The sequence below is a fragment of the Thamnophis elegans genome, chromosome 4, assembly GCF_009769535.1.
Source record: "Thamnophis elegans isolate rThaEle1 chromosome 4, rThaEle1.pri, whole genome shotgun sequence".
Taxonomy (NCBI): Eukaryota; Metazoa; Chordata; class Lepidosauria; order Squamata; family Colubridae; genus Thamnophis; species Thamnophis elegans.
The window spans coordinates 139856952-139872561 of NC_045544.1; the positions used below are offsets into that span (position 1 = coordinate 139856952).

At 47.2% G+C, this 15610-nt stretch overlaps 1 protein-coding gene across 1 annotated transcript in view; it reads left to right on the forward strand.

Moving 5' to 3' along the window:
• Window positions 1-15610, forward strand: part of NCOR1 (nuclear receptor corepressor 1) — a 156216-nt gene that overhangs the window by 35087 nt on the left and 105519 nt on the right. Inside the window, exons 6-10 of the mRNA XM_032216146.1 lie at window positions 360-473; window positions 7986-8042; window positions 9278-9330; window positions 10618-10684; window positions 11348-11520. Of these exons, the coding sequence (XP_032072037.1) occupies window positions 360-473; window positions 7986-8042; window positions 9278-9330; window positions 10618-10684; window positions 11348-11520 (464 nt within the window). The remainder of the gene's footprint in view (window positions 1-359; window positions 474-7985; window positions 8043-9277; window positions 9331-10617; window positions 10685-11347; window positions 11521-15610) is intronic.

The following is a 15610-nucleotide window of genomic DNA, read 5'->3' on the forward strand; positions in this document are numbered from 1 at the left end:
CACCCCACCCAACGAAGGGCTCCCGAGCTGAAGACTTGAGAAAGATTATAATGTCCAGGATGTGAGGGGGGGGGGGGGGGATCTGCAGTTGTTTTCTCAGTCCTCCTTCCGAACTCCCCCTCCCCTCCTAATATATACAGCTCTTCAACAGAAGGCAGGCTGGTTGCAGCGGTATTTTTTTGGCAGTCTTAAGTCCGTCCGAATGCTGCAATGTTTGCCACGACCGGCCCATCCCTCTCCCGAACTCGCCAAGGCAGCATCTGGCCACTCCAGATGTTCGCCTTATCTCTGACTTCAGTGCCTACGCGGGTCCAGCTGACGTTCCTCTCTCTCCCCCCCCCCTCCCTCTTGTCTCTTAGCAACAGCTGGAGGAAGAAGCGGCCAAACCGCCTGAACCGGAGAAGCCCGTGTCGCCTCCGCCGGTGGAGCAGAAGCACCGCAGCGTCGTCCAGATCATCTACGATGAGAATCGGGTAAGGCTGCCTCCCTAACGCCCCTCTTGGCGCTTGGCTTAGCCTTGCGGAGAACTTGGCAAGGGGTGGAGGGAGAACCTCGTTCGGTCTCGGGGGGGTCAGGTTTTCCCACACACATGCGCACACCCCGGACTCTCTCAACGGGTTCTCGCATGCCCCCTCTCCCCCCTCCCTGTGGGTCTCTCTCAAACTCTCGCGATTGCTGGAGCCGCGAGGTTGTGTTTTCTTGTTGCGCGACGTTGCGGAAAAAGTGAGATTTCTGTTGGCCTTGATTGATTGATTGAAATGGTCTGGGGTCTCCTGCTTGAGCAGCGGGGGCTGGACTAGAAGATCTTCAAGGTTCCTTCAGCTCTCTTCTGATTGATTGATTGATTGAAATGGTCTGGGGTCTCCTGCTTAAGTGGGGGGGGGGGCTGGACTAGGAGATCTCCAAGGTCCCTTCCAGCTCTCTTCTGATTGATTGATTGATTGATTGAAATGGTCTGGGGTCTTCTGCTTAAGTGGGGGGGGGGCTGGACTAGAAGACCTCCAAGGTCCCTTCCAGCTCTCTTCTGATTGATTGATTGATTGAAATGGTCTGAGGTCTCCTGCTTGAGCAGGGGGGCTGGACTAGAAGACCTCTGAGGTCCCTTCCAGCTCTATTCTGATTGTTTGATTGATTGATTGATTGATTGAAATGGTCTGGGGTCTCCTGCTTGAGCAGGGGGGCTGGACTAGAAGACCTCTGAGGTCCCTTCCAGCTCTATTCTGATTGTTTGTTTGATTGATTGATTGATTGAAATGGTCTGGGGTCTCCTGCTTGAGCATGGGGGCTGGACTAGAAGACCTCCGAGGTCCCTTCCAAGTCTGTTATTCCATTATTCTATGGATGGATGGAAGGATGGGAAGGAGAGAGGGTGGGAGTGAGGAAGGAAGGAAGGAAGGAAGGAAGGAAGAGCAATGGATGGAAACTAATCAAGGAGAGAAGCAACCTGAAACTTCCTAACAGTGGGGACAATTAACCAGCGGAATTCCTTGTCACCAGAAGTTGTGGGAGCTTCATCACTGGAGCTTTTAAATAGGATATTGGACAGTCACTTGTCTGAAAAAGTATAGGTTCTCCTGCCTGAGGAGGGGGCTGGACTAGAAGACCTCCAAGGTCCCTTCCAGCTCTCTTCTGATTAATTGGTTGATTGAAATGGTCTAAGGTCTCCTGCTTTAGCAGGGGGGACTGGACTAGATGACCTCCAAGGTCCCTTCCAAGTCTGTTATTCTATTATTCTATAGATGGATGGATGGATGGGAAGGAGGGGGGGGAAGGAAGGAAGGAATGAGGGAAGGAAAATGGATGGAAATTAATCAAGGAGAGAAGCAACCTGAAACTTCCTAACAGTGGGAGACAATTAACCAGTGGAACTCCTTGCCTCCAGAAGTTATGGGAGCTTCATCACTGGAGGTTTTTATCAGACAGCCATTGGTCTCAAATGGTACAGGTTCTCCTGCCTGAGCAGGAGGGTTGGACTAGAAGACCTCCAAGGTCCCTCCCAACTCTGTTATTCTGTTCGAGAGTTCAGTTTCCCCATCCGCAAACAGTTAACACGAGGGAGTCACCAGCAACGTGTAGGCGAGGGTTAGAAAAAAAAGCATTGGCAGCCTTAAGCTAGGATCAAAGGGAAGCTAATAACGCTCTTGTGTCGAACTCGGCTTCTGGGGGACTTGGGAGCCTTTCAGAAATCCTTCCCGCCTGCCTTCATCTGGGATCTGTTTTCCTGTCTTCCCCGGTCCAGCCGACCAGCTGGAAACAGCCTTCTGGGTGGTCTCTCCTCCAATCCTGGCCTCAGCAGACCCCGCTTAGCTTCGGAGAGCAGCCCAGAGGTGTTTTTAGAACAGGGGCTGTTCCCTCTTCGGTTGTTGAACTGTCGCCCTGTTTTGCAACCTGCTCCCCGCTGAGTGACGAAAGGCCAGCCCTGAACCACGAGCCGCCTTGCAAAATGGCGGTGGTGGTGGTGGTTCTTATTAATTTCTTTTGATGGGCCACACAACTGCGGTAGATTCTGAGCAGAAACCAGGAGACTGTGAGTTGTAGTCCCTCCTTTATTCATGAAAGCTGGCTGGGTGATTTTGGGCCAATCACCAGGAGACAGTGAGTTTTAGTGCAGCCTTAGGCATGAAAGCTGGTTGGGTGACTTTTGACCAATCACCAGGAGACGGTGAGTTCTAGTTCTGCCTTAAGCATGAAAACTGGCTGGGTGACTTTGGGTCAATCACCTGGAGACAGTGAGTTCTAGTTCTGCCTTAGGCATGAAAGCTGGTTGGGTGACTTTGGATCAATCACCAGGAGACTGTGAGTTCTAGTCCAGCCTTAGGCATGAAAGCCATTTGGGTGACTTTGAGCCAATCACCAGGAGACGGTGAGTTCTAGTTCAGCCTTAGGCATGAAAGCTGGTTGGGTGACTTTGGACCAATCACCAGGAGACTGTGAGTTCTAGTCCAGCCTTAGGCATGAAAGCCATTTGGGTTACTTTGGGCCAATCACCAGGAGACAGTGAGTTCTAGTCCAGCCTTAGGCATGAAAGCCATTTGGGTTACTTTGGGCTAATCACCAGGAGACTGTGAGTTCTAGTTCTGCCTTAGGCATGGAAACTGGCTGGGTGACTTTGGGCCAGTCACCTGGTGACAGTGAGTTCTAGTTCAGCTTTAGGTATGAAAGCTGGCTGGCTGACTTTGGGCCAGTTACCTGGTGACAGTGAGTTCTAGTTCAGCCTTAGGCATGAAAGCTGGTTGGGTGAGTTTGGACCAATCACCAGGAGACTGTGAGTTCTAGTTCAAGCTTTATGCATGGAAACTGGCTGGGTGACTTTGGACCAATCACCAGGAGACTCTGAGTTCTAGTTCCACCTTTCTGCGTGAAAGTCAGAAAACAGATTTGTTGAGTAGCTTCACAGTTCCTTAAGGCCGAGGTGGCGCGGTGGTTAGGGTGCAGTACTGCAGGCCACTTCAGCTGACTGTTATCTGCAGTTCAGCTGTTCTAATCTCACCGGCTCAGGGTTGACTCAGCCTTCCATCCTTCCGAGGTGGGTAAAATGAGGACCCGGATTGTTGTTGGGGGCAATATGCTGACTCTGTAAACCGCTTAGAGAGGGCTGAAAGCCCTATGAAGTGGTATATAAGTCTAACTGCTCTTGCTATTGCTATTGCTATAACCAGTGGAATGCTTCACTTAACAACGGTGGCCGAAAAGGTCCTCAACTTGGCCATAATTCACTTACCAACCCTCTTGCCCCAGAAATATCGGGCTCCCTCGTAAGTTGTACGTCGAAGATTTCCTGTATGGAGGGGAATTATTATCTTTAGTCTCCGCTCGACGCGGCCCGACTTTCACAAGGCTCCGCTGGCGACACTGAATGAACCCTAGCGAGGATTGTGACCTGTGTCCTTTTGTCATTGCGGGGCTGTGTTTGTGTAATGTGGTCTGGGACGTTGTGTACGTCGGCCGTTCCTGCTCGGTCAGAGGGGAAAGATTATTTCCCTGGTTCAAAAGCTCAGGTGATTTGGGGGAAAGGAGGAGGGAGAATACAGGCAGTCCTCAACCTACGACCAGAATCGAGCCCGGAATTTCTTTTGTTGAGCGAGACAGTTGCTCAGCAACTTTTGCTCCCTTTTTACAACCCTTCCTTGCCACGTTCTGTTAAGTGAATCGCGGCAATTCTCAATGACACGGTTGTTAAGTGAATCTGGTTTCCCCTTTTGACTTCTGACATGACTCCGGGACACCGCTATCTTCATAAATATGAGTCAGTTGCCAAGGGTATGGATTTGGATGACGTGACCCTGGGGAGGCGGCAATGGTCGTGAGTGTGAAAATTGGTCGTAGGTCACTTTTTTTTCCCCAGTGCCGTTTGTAACTTTGTACCGTCGCTAAATGAACTGTTGCAGATCGAGGGCTACCTGTAACAGAACAAAACCAAATGGTTTTTTCTTTTACAGACCAAATAAAAATCAAGGGAACTGAAAACGTTTCCGGTGCTTTTTATGAACAGGATAAGAGACGTGGAAGGGACCTTGGAGGTCTTCTAGTCCAACCCGCCTGCTTAGCAGGTAACCCTGGCCTGTACCATTTCAGACAAATGGCCTTCCAGTCTCTTCTTAATAGGATGGGATAGGATAGGATAGGGGAAAGAAGAATAGAATAGAAATAGAATAGAATAGAAATAGAAGAGAATAATGGATAGGATAGAATAGAATAAAATAAAATAGAGGAAAGAATAGAATAATGGATAGGATAAGATAGGATAGAATAGAGGAAAGAATAGAATAGAATAATGGATAGGATAGGATAGGATAAGATAGGATGGGGGAAAGAAGAATAGAATAATGGATAGGATAGGATAAGATAGGATGTGGGAAAGAAGAATAGAATAGAATGATAGGATAAGAGGATGGGGGAAGGAAGAATAGAATAGAATAGAATAGAGGAAAGAAGAATAGAATAGAATAATGGATAGGATAGGGGAAAGAAAAATAGAATAGATTGATAGGATAGGATAGGATAGGATAGGATAGAATAAAGGAAAGAAAAATAGAATAATAGATAGGATAGGGAAAAGAAGAATAGAATAGAATGATAGGATAGGAGGAAAGAAGAATAGAATAATGGATAGGATAGGGGAATGAAGAATAGAATAATGGATAGGATAGGATAGGGAAAAGAAGAATAGAATAGAATAGAATAATGGATAGGATAGGGGAAAAAGAGTAGAATGACAGGATAGAAATAAAAATAGAATAGAAAAGAATAATGGATAGGATAAGATAGGATAGGATAGAGAAAATAAGAATAGAATAGAATAATGGATAGGATAGGAAAGATTAGGATAGGGTAGGATAGGATAGCATAGAAATAGCATAGAAATAGCATAGAAATAAGAATACAATAGAGTAGAGCAGAGCAGAACAGAGGAGAATAGAATAGAAAAAGTTGGAAGGGACCTTCAGAGGCCTTCTAGTCCAACCCCCTGCTCAGGCAAGAAACTCTATACCTGTGATGGCGAACCTATGGCACGTATGCCACAGGGGGCACGCAGAAGACCCCTCTCTGCGGGCACGTGAGCCCTTGCCCCAGCTCAACTCCGCAGTCCTCCCAATGTCCAGCTGGTTCGGCGGAATCTGCCGTGCATGTGCGAGGGACGGGTCACATGCGGGAGATGCGTGTGCATATGTGGGGAGGGTTGCGTGCCTGGGAGCAGGGTCTTGCGCCTGCATAGGGGGGGAGCAGGAGGGGGGTTGCGAGTGTATGCATGGGGGGGGGGGAAGTGGAGCCCACGGGGTTGTCACACTCGCATTGTATTATGGGTGTGCATGTGCTTTTGGCGTCCCTGCCCTGTCCCATTTCAGACCAATGGCTGCCCAGCCTCCTCTGGAAAACCTCCAATCCTTTGGCTGGACACGGCGGGACTCGAAGTTCAGTGCTTGGAGCTATTTAGAGACCAAACAAACCGTTGAATCCCAGCCTCTCTGCCAAGTTTCTCTTCCATCTCTCTCTCCTCTCCCAACCTCCCTCCCTCCCCTTTACGGTAGAAACTGGACTCCTCCGCTGAATATACCGTATTTTTCAGAGTATAAGATGCACCCGACTATAAGACACACCTACATTTAGAAGAGGAAAACAGTTTAAAAAAGGGGGGGATTTGGCCCCCGCACGCTGCATTTTCAGCTGTTTGGGGGGGGCTTTTTGGGGGGCCCTTTCCCAGCCTTTTTTAATCCCATTTTTCAAGGGGGTTTTGGCCTGTTTTTGAGGCTTTTCTTGGCTCGCTTTTGAGGCTTTTTTCGGGCCATTTTTGAGGCTTTTTGGGGGGCGTTTTTGAAACTTTTCAAGAAAAAGCTTTATTGGCCTGTATCCCTCCCCTCTCGACTTGTATGGTTGTATGACTCTTGTGTATTTTAATTACGTGTATTGTGTTTGTATCCCCTTTTCCCCTTTTGAATTGTTCGCCGCCCTGAGTCCCTCCCGGAGAAGGGCGGCATACAAATAAACTAAATCTTAATCTTAATCTTGAGGCTTTTTTTTTTTCAGCCCATTTTTGAGGCTTTTTTTGGCCCATTCTTTTGGGAAAACGGGCCAAAAACAGCCTCGAAAATGGGGCAAAAAAGGGCAAAAAAACGAAGCTGAACCCCCCCCTTAAAAAAACGAGCCGCAAAAAGCCACAAAAACGGGCCAAGAAAAAAAAATGGGCTGAAGAAAGCCTCGAAAACAGGCCAAAAAAAGCTTTAAAAACGGAGCCCCAAAAAAGCCTCGAAAACAGGTTGGAAAAACCTTCCAAAACAAGCCAAAAAAGGGCCCGAAAACGGGTTGTGCGGAGGCCAAAAAATGGCCGGTGGGTGGATGGGGCTTTGGCAATATTCGGTCTAGAACAGTGTTTGTCAACCTTGGCAACTTGAAGATGTCCGGACTTCAACTCCCAGAATTCCCCAGCCAGCGAATGCTGGCTGGGGAATTCTGGGAGTTGAAGTCCGGACATCTTCAAGTTGCCAAGGTTGACAAACACTGGTCTATAAGACGCACAGATATTTTCACCTCTGTTTGGGAGACAAATAGTGCGTCTTATAGTCCAAAAAATATGGTAAGTAATAGGCAGATGAAGAAAGAGTCACAATCCCCCCCCCCCCCCGTCTCCAGGGGGATGAAAATGAGGGGGGGGGGGCAAATTCTCATTTTTTTTCCTCCCCATCCGAACATGGTACAGCTGGTCCTCGACGTATGACTACAGTTGAGCCAAAATTTGTTGTTAAATGAGATGTTAAATGACTTTCAGTCCAGAAAGGCAGTTGTTCAGTGAGTTTTGGCCCGTTGTACAACCTTTCTGGCCACTGTTGTTAAGTGAATCACTGCCTCTGTTTAAGTTAGTCACACGGTCGTTAAGTGAATCTGGCTTCCCCGTTGACTTTGCTAGTCAGAAAGGTCGCAAAAGGGGATCGCGTGACACCCCCCCCCCCAGGACACTGTGACCGTCGTAAATATGGGTCGGTTGCCAAGCGTTTGAATTTTGATGACGTGACTATGGGGCTGTTGCAACGGTCGTAAGTGTGAAAAACGGTCACAAATCACACTTTTCAGTGTGTTGTAACTTTGAACGGTCACTAAACCAGCTGTTGTAAATCCAAGGCTACTTGTAGTCCTGGAGTTACAGCCCTTCACTTAGTGACCATTCGAAAGTTCCAACGACACTGAAAACAGTGACTTACGACTGGTCCTTGTATTTACGACCGTGGCTGCATCCTCACGGTGACACGATTCGCTGCACAACAGTGGCAGAAAAACCAGGCACAACTCATAATGAGCTCCGCCTTGCTTAGCAACGGAGATTCCCATTACGGTCGTAAACCGAGGACCCCCTGCCTTCCTTGTGTTTAAAAGGAGCCTTTTCCCTTAGTGCGTCCCCTGAATATGAGGCTTGAGAAGAAGATTGAATGGCGGAGATTTTAGAAAGGTGAAATTCCGGCGAAAGCTTTTATTTCTCCTTTTCTGTCTTGCAGAAAAAAGCAGAGGAAGCTCATAAGATTTTCGAAGGGCTGGGCCCCAAGGTGGAGCTGGTAAGTACTACTACTACTACTACTACTACTACTACTACTACTACTACTATTACTCCTTCTTCTCCCTTTTCTTTCCTTCCCTCCTTCCTCTTCCTTTTCTTTCTTCTCTTCCTCTTCTCTATTTTTCTTCCTTCTCTTCCAGTTTAATTTTTTCCTTCCTTCCCACTTCCTTTTCTTCTTCTTCTTCTTCTTCTTCTCTTCTTCTTCTTCTTCTTCTTCTTCTTCTTCTTCTTCTTCTCCTCCTCCTCCTCCTCCTCCTCCTCCTCCTCCTCCTCCTCCTCCTTCTCCTTCTTCTCCTTCTCCTCCTTCTTCTCCTTCTCCTTCTTCTCTTTCTTCTTCTTCTCCTTCTTCTTCTCCACCTCCACCTTTATTCCTCTCCATTTTTCTTGCTTCTCTTCTTTTTCTTCCTTTTCTTCCGTCCTTCCACCTCCTTTTCTTTCTTCTCTTCCTCTTCTCTATTTTTCTTCCTTCTCTTCCAGTTTAATCTTTTCCTTCCTTCCCACTTCCTTTCTTCTTCTTCTCCACCACCACCACCACCACCACCACCAAAGGCTGATCAAACCCTCCAGATCTCCCTGTCTGTGAGGGGCTCTCTGAGCTTGGTTGGTTTCTGGCTGATGTTGCAGATGTTTTGCAGATGTTTTCCTGCAGACATCTAGCACTGATGATGTTACCTAGCTGGGTCATAAAATGTCTGCCAGAAAACCACCAAGGTCCCCACAGCCCTCCTTCTCCTCTTCCTCTTCCTCCTCCTCTCCACAATCCCCCTCCCCCTCCCTTCTAGCACTGATGATGTTCCCTACTTGGGTCGTGAAACGTCTGCAAGAAAACCACCAAGCTCAGAGACCACCAAGAACCCCACAATCATCATCATCTTCTTCTCCTTCTCCTTCTCCTTCTTCTTCTTCTTCTTCTTCTTCTTCTTCTTCTTCTTCTTCTTCTTCTTCTTCTTCTTCTCCTCCTCCTCCTCCTCCTCCTCCTCCTCCTCCTCCACCTCCACCTCCACCTCCACCTCCACCTCCACCTTTATTCCTCTCCATTTTTCTGGTCTCTATTTTTCTTCCTCCTTTTCCAGTTTATCTCAATCCTTTTTCTTCCTTCCTTCCCTCCTCCTCTCTCCTCCTCTTCCTCCTCTTCCTTTCTTCTCCTACATTTTTCTTGCTTCTCTTCTTTTTCTCCCTTTTCGACTTACATTGGAGGGCAAAACAGTTAAGTCTCCGTCTCTTTTCTTGCAGCCTCTTTACAACCAGCCTTCCGACACTAAAGTGTACCACGAAAACATCAAAACGTAAGAAAATGTGGATAATATTTCCTTCCAATCTTTGGTGGTGGGTGACGAAATTTCTGCCTCATTTTATACTTATTCTTTTACAGGCAGTGCTCCACTTAACAACCGTTAGTTTAGGGACCGTTCAAGGCTACAACGGTGCCGAATAGAGCGACTCATGACTGCTTTTCACACTTACGACCTTTGTAGCATCCCCATGTTCATGTGAACAAAATTCAGACAGTTGGCAGCTGGCTCATATTTACGACGGGGGTCACGTGATCCCCTTTTGCGACCTTCAAACAAGCAAAGTCAATGGAGGAAGCCAAATTCACTTAACAACTGGGTGACTTAAGTTATCAGCTGCAGCAATTCGCTTAATAACGGTGGCAAGAAAGGTCGTAAAATGGGTGTGCGATCCCCATTTGTGACCTTCGGACAAGCAAATTCCACGGGGGGGGGGCAGATTGACTTAACAACCGGCTGACTAACTTATCAGCTGCAGCGATTCACTTAATGACCGTGGCAGGAAACGTCATAAAATGGGAACATGATCCCCATTTGTGACCTTCAGACAAGCAAAGTCTGGTGGGGAGGCTGGATTCACTTAACAACAGGTGACTAATTTATCAGCTACAGTGATTCACTTAACGATGGGGGCAGGAAAGGTAGAATGGGCTCAAAACTCACTTAACAAACGTCTCACTTAGCAACAGAAATTTGGGGCTCCGTTGTGGTTGTAAATTGAGGACTACCTGTAGTTATTATCGGTGGTCCTCAACCCCAACTGGAAACAGAATTTCCGTTGCTAAGCGAGGCCCTGACCTCTGGGACGCTGCCACCATCGTAAACACACACCATTCCAAAAGCACTTGAATTTTGATCACGTGACTGAGCTGATGCTACAGTGGTCGTAAGTGCGAGGACCAACTGCGAATTGCTTCCCCCCCCCCCCCCCCCCCCGGGTGTCCATTGTAACTTCGAACAAACAGTTGTGAGCCGAGGACTAAATAGCCTTTTCTGGGGTATGAACTGTTCCTCCATAAGGCGGATGCCGAAGATTAATTATTACTAGGGTTTTTTTGGCAGGCAGGAGTTGAAGCGGGTGTGACTTCTTCCACACACACACAAACCTCCTGAATACTTTGATCAACACAACCTGTGTCTCCCCCCCCCCCCCCCAAAGCACATGTACTAAAATACTGTAGGAAGGAGGAAAGTTTGGGTGTGAAATTCTGTCCCAGACGGGAAGAAAACTTGTCTCAGCTCTCCTGTGTCTTCTCCCCCACCCTCCAAATCTCTTTTTAGGAACCAGGTGATGAGAAAGAAGCTGATTTTGTTTTTCAAGAGACGGAATCATGCCAGGAAACAAAGGGTAGGGGTGTGTTTTCTTTTCTTTCTTTCTTTCTTTCTTTCTTTCTTTCTTTCTTTCTTTCTTTCTTTCTGTCTGTCTGTCTGTCTTTCTTTCTTTCTTTCTTTCTTTCTTTCTTCCTTCCTTCCTTCCCCACTCCCACTCTCCCTCCCTTTCTCTCCCTCTGCCACTTCTCTTCCTTCTCTTTCTCCCTTCTTCTCTCCGTGCCTCTCCCTTCCTTTCTCTCTCCCACTTCCTCTTCTTCCCTCCCTCCCCCCTCTTGCCCTCTCTCTGTTTTCCTCTCTCTTCCTCTCTCCCTCTTTCTCTCTCCCTCTTTCTCTCCCTCACCCTTTTCCTTCTCTTCCTCCCTCCCTCTCCCCTCCTTTCTCCATCTCCCATTTTCTCTCTGCCTCCCTCTTTCTCTCCCTCTCCCACTTCCTTCTCTTCTTCCCTTCCTCCCTCCCTCCTGCTCCCCTCCCTCTTTCTCTCTTACTTCCTTCTTTTCCTCTCCCACTCTTTTCCTCCCTCCCTCCTGCTGTTTCTCTCCTTCTCCCTCCCTCCCTCCCTCCCTCGCTCTCTCCCTCCCCCTCTCCTCCTCCTCCACCTTCTCCCTCCCTCTCTTTCTCCGTCTATGTCTGTTTCTGAGTCTCCCTGACCCTTCCTCTTTGATTTCTGGGGGATCCCCAGGAGCAGAAGATCTGCCAGCGCTACGACCAACTGATGGAGGCCTGGGAGAAGAAGGTGGACCGGATCGAGAACAACCCCCGCCGGAAGGCCAAGGAGAGCAAAACCCGGGAGTATTACGAGAAGCAGTTCCCGGAGATCCGGAAGCAGCGGGAGCAGCAGGAGAGGTTCCAGAGGTAAGGCCGGACCAGGAGGCCGGATTGCTATCTGGGGGACCCCCTCTTCCTGAACACCTCCTCCCATCCCAGCGTGCTCGGCACGAGGGGTACGTTGGGGGTCTCCCTTTCAAAGGCTTCCATCTGCTGGGCCTTTTCTGCTGTGGCTCCTTTATCTCCAAAGGCAGAAATTAGGATAGTTCTCGGCCCGATCCATCCTCAGAACTCTTCTCCCATTCTCACACAGCCCTCCTCCATCCATCCATCCATCCATCCATCCATCCATCCATTTAATCTTTAGATCTTTGATCTAAAGGCCATTCATCTTTATTAAAAACTTATTTATTTATGATTTATTCAACCCATTTCTTTAATTTATTGAATGTTTTAATCTCCAGATCTTTTAATCTTTAAAGGCCTCTCGTCTTTGTTAAATAAAGATTTATTTACTCCATTTTGATTAAAGATCAACTAATTTAACCATTTATTGCGTTTTTAAATTAATGAATGATTTATTTTTCCTCTTTCATCTTTACCCCTCCTCCATTTATTTATTTATTTATTTATTTATTTATTTAATCTTTAGATTTTTAATCCGAAGACCATTAATGTTTATTAAAAACTTATTTATTAAATCTTTATTAAAATTTTATTGAACTTATTTATGATTTATGATTTATTCAACTTATTCCTTTAATTTATTGAATGTTTTATCTCTAGATCTTTAATCTTTAATCTAAATGCCTCTAGTCTTTGTTAAATAAAGATTTATTTACTCAATTTTGATTAAAGATCAATTAATTTAATCATTTATTGTATTTTTAAATTTACGACTGATTTATTTTTCCTTTAATTTCTTTCATCTTTAGCTCTTGAATCTAAAGGCCTTTAATCTTTCTTAAATAAAGATTTATTCAATTTTTATTAAGTAAAAATTTAAATAAATGATTTATTTATTGCTTCAATTTATTTAATCTTTAGATCTTTAAACTTTCATCTAAAAATGTTGAATCTTTCTAAAAGATTTGTGTATTAATTAAATATTTATCAAATAATGAGAGCTGAGGTGGCGCAGTGGTTAGAGTGCAGTACTGCAGGCTACTTCAGCTGACTGCTGCCTGCAGTTCAGCAGTTCAAATCCCACCAGGCTCAAGATTGACTCATCCTTCCATCTTTCCGAGGTCGGTAAAATGAGGACCCGGATTGTTGTTGGGGCAAGAGGCTGACTCTGTAAACCACTTAGAGAAGGCTTCAAAAGCACTGTGAAGTGGTACATAAGTTTAAGGGCTATTGCTAATGCTGCTTTTTATTTAATTTTAAATTAAATAAATTTAGGCTACATAAACAGAGGGATAGAATCAAGATCATGTGAAGTGTTAATACTTTATAAGGCCTTGGTAAGGCCACACTTGGAATACGGCATCCAGTTTTGGTCACCATGATGTAGAAAAGATGTGGAGACTCTAGAAAGAGTGCAGAGAAGAGGAAGAAAGAGGATTAGAGGACTGGAGACTAAAACATATGAGGAACGGTTGCAGGAACGGGGTATGTCTAGTTTAATAGAAAGAAGGACCAGGGGAGATATGATGGGAGTCTTCCAATATCTCAGGGGAGGGAGTCAATCTATTCTCCAAGGCACCTGAGGGTAGAACAAGGAGCAATGGGTGGAAACTAATCAAGGAGAGAAGCAACTTAGAACTGAGGAGAGAGGAAACTGCTTAAGACAATGGCTGAGTTTGAAAAACTCCCAAGAAAATTTAAAAGAATTTTCTGGGTTTTTATGGGTGGTTTGTGTGAATGCCCCAACACTGGAAGTCTTTAAGAAGACGTTGGAGAGCCATTTGTCTGGAATGGTATAGGGTTTCCTGCCTAGGCAGGGGGTTGGACTAGAGGACCTCCAAGGTCCCTTCCAACTCTGCTATTGTATTGTAATAAATTATTTCATTCATTTATTTAATTTATTTATTTCCTGCCAGTCTCGCCAAGGGGCCACTCTAGGCAGTTTTCAGGGATAAAAATGAAGAATGAACAGACATAGAAACAGAAACAAAATAATAGCACAATTTGAGTTTTGAGTTTGAGTTTGAGTTTATTAACATTTATAGGCCACCCTTTTCCCTGAGGGGACTCAGGGCGGCTCACATAAAATCAGGAAAGGGGAATACAAACTATGACATAGACACACATAAGTAAAAATAATGGGCAACATTCATTCATCATTCGGGAGGGGCGGCTATCTTTGTCCCCAGGCCTGACGGGCTAGCCAGGTCTTAAGGGCTATGCGGAAGGCCTGGACGGTGGTGAGAGTACGAATCTCCACGGGGAGCTCGTTCCAAAGGGTCGGAGCTACTACTGAAAAGGCCCTCCTCCTTGTAGTTGCCAGCCGGCACTGGCTGGCAGATGGAATTCGGAGGAGGCCCAATCTATGAGATCTAATTGGTCGCAGGGAGGTAATTGGCAGAAGGCGGTCTCTCAAGTACGCAGACCCACTACCATGAAGGGCTTTATGGGTGACTAGTAGCACCTTGAAGCGCACCCGGAGATCGACAGGTAGCCAGCGCAGCTCGCGGAGGATAGGTGTTATGTGGGTGAACCGAGGTGCACCCACGATCACTCGCGCGGCCGCGTTCTGGACTAGCTGAAGTCGCCGGATGCTCTTCAAGGGCAGCCCCATGTAGAGCACATTGCAGTATTCCAGCCTAGAGGTCACAAGGGCCCGAGTGACTGTTGTGAGAGCCTCCCGATTCAGGTAGGGTCGCAACTGGCGCACCAGGCGAACCTGGGCAAATGCCCCCCTGGTCACAGCCGTCAGGTGGTGGTCAAAGGATAGCTGTGGATCCAGGAGGACTCCCAAGTTGCGAACCCTCTCTGAGGGGTGTAAAATTTGACCCCCCAGCCTGAGTGATGGAATATTGGTCGAATCTTTGGGAGGAAAGCACAACAGCCACTCGGTCTTTTCTGGGTTGAGTACAAGCTTGTTAGCCCTCATCCAGTCCATAACGGCCTCAAGGCCTCGGTTCATCACGTCTGCCGCTTCATTGAGTTGGCACGGGGCGGACAGATACAACTGGGTATCGTCCGCATATTGATGGTATCTTATCCCGTGCCTGCGGATGATCTCTCCCAGCGGTTTCATGTAGATGTTGAATAGTAGGGGGGATAAGACCGAACCCTGAGGCACCCCATATGTTAGGGGCCTAGGGGTCGATCTCTGCCCCCCCACTAACACCGACTGTGACCTGTCCGAGAGGTAGGAGGAGAACCACCGCAACACGGTGCCTCCCACTCCCACCTCCCGCAGTCGTCGCAGAAGGATACCATGGTCGATGGTATCGAAAGCTGCTGAGAGGTCAAGGAGAACCAGGATGGAGGGATGTCCTCCATCTCTGGCTCTCCAAAGATCATCGGTCAATGCGACCAAAGCGGTTTCTGTGCTGTAACCGGGTCTGAAGCCTGACTGGAAGGGGTCAAGATAGCTTGCTTCCTCCAAGGACCGCTGGAGCTGGAAGGCCACCACCTTCTCAACAACCTTCCCAAGGAAGGGAAGGTTGGAGACCGGGCGATAGTTATTAAGAATAGCTGGATCCAAGGATGGCTTCTTCAGGAGGGGTCTCACCACCGCCGCTTTTAACGCGGCGGGGAAGTTCCCCTCCCGAAGAGAGGCGGTAACAACCGCCTGGATCCAGCCTCGTGTCACCTCACTGCTGTTAGTAACCAGCCATGAGGGACACGGGTCCAGTACACAGGTGGAGGCACTTACAGCCCTCATGGCCTTGTCCACATCCCCGGGGGCAACATCCTGAAACTCAACCCAGAGATGGTCTACTTCATCCTCTTGTGCCTCGGCTGGAACTGCAGAGATGGAGTCCAAGTCCGACTGAAACCGAGCAATTTTGTCCGCTAAGAATTGGGCATAATCCTCAGCTCTGCCCTGCAAGGGTTCCCCCGCTTCCCTCTTATTTAGTAGGGAGCGGGTTATAAAATAAACAATGACAAAGGAACACAACGAAAGTACAGGAAGTCCTCGACTTAACGACCACAATTGAGTCACTCATTTGTCGCTCAGTGAGAAATTTGCGAAGCGAAGTTTGCCTCCTTTTACAGCCTTTCT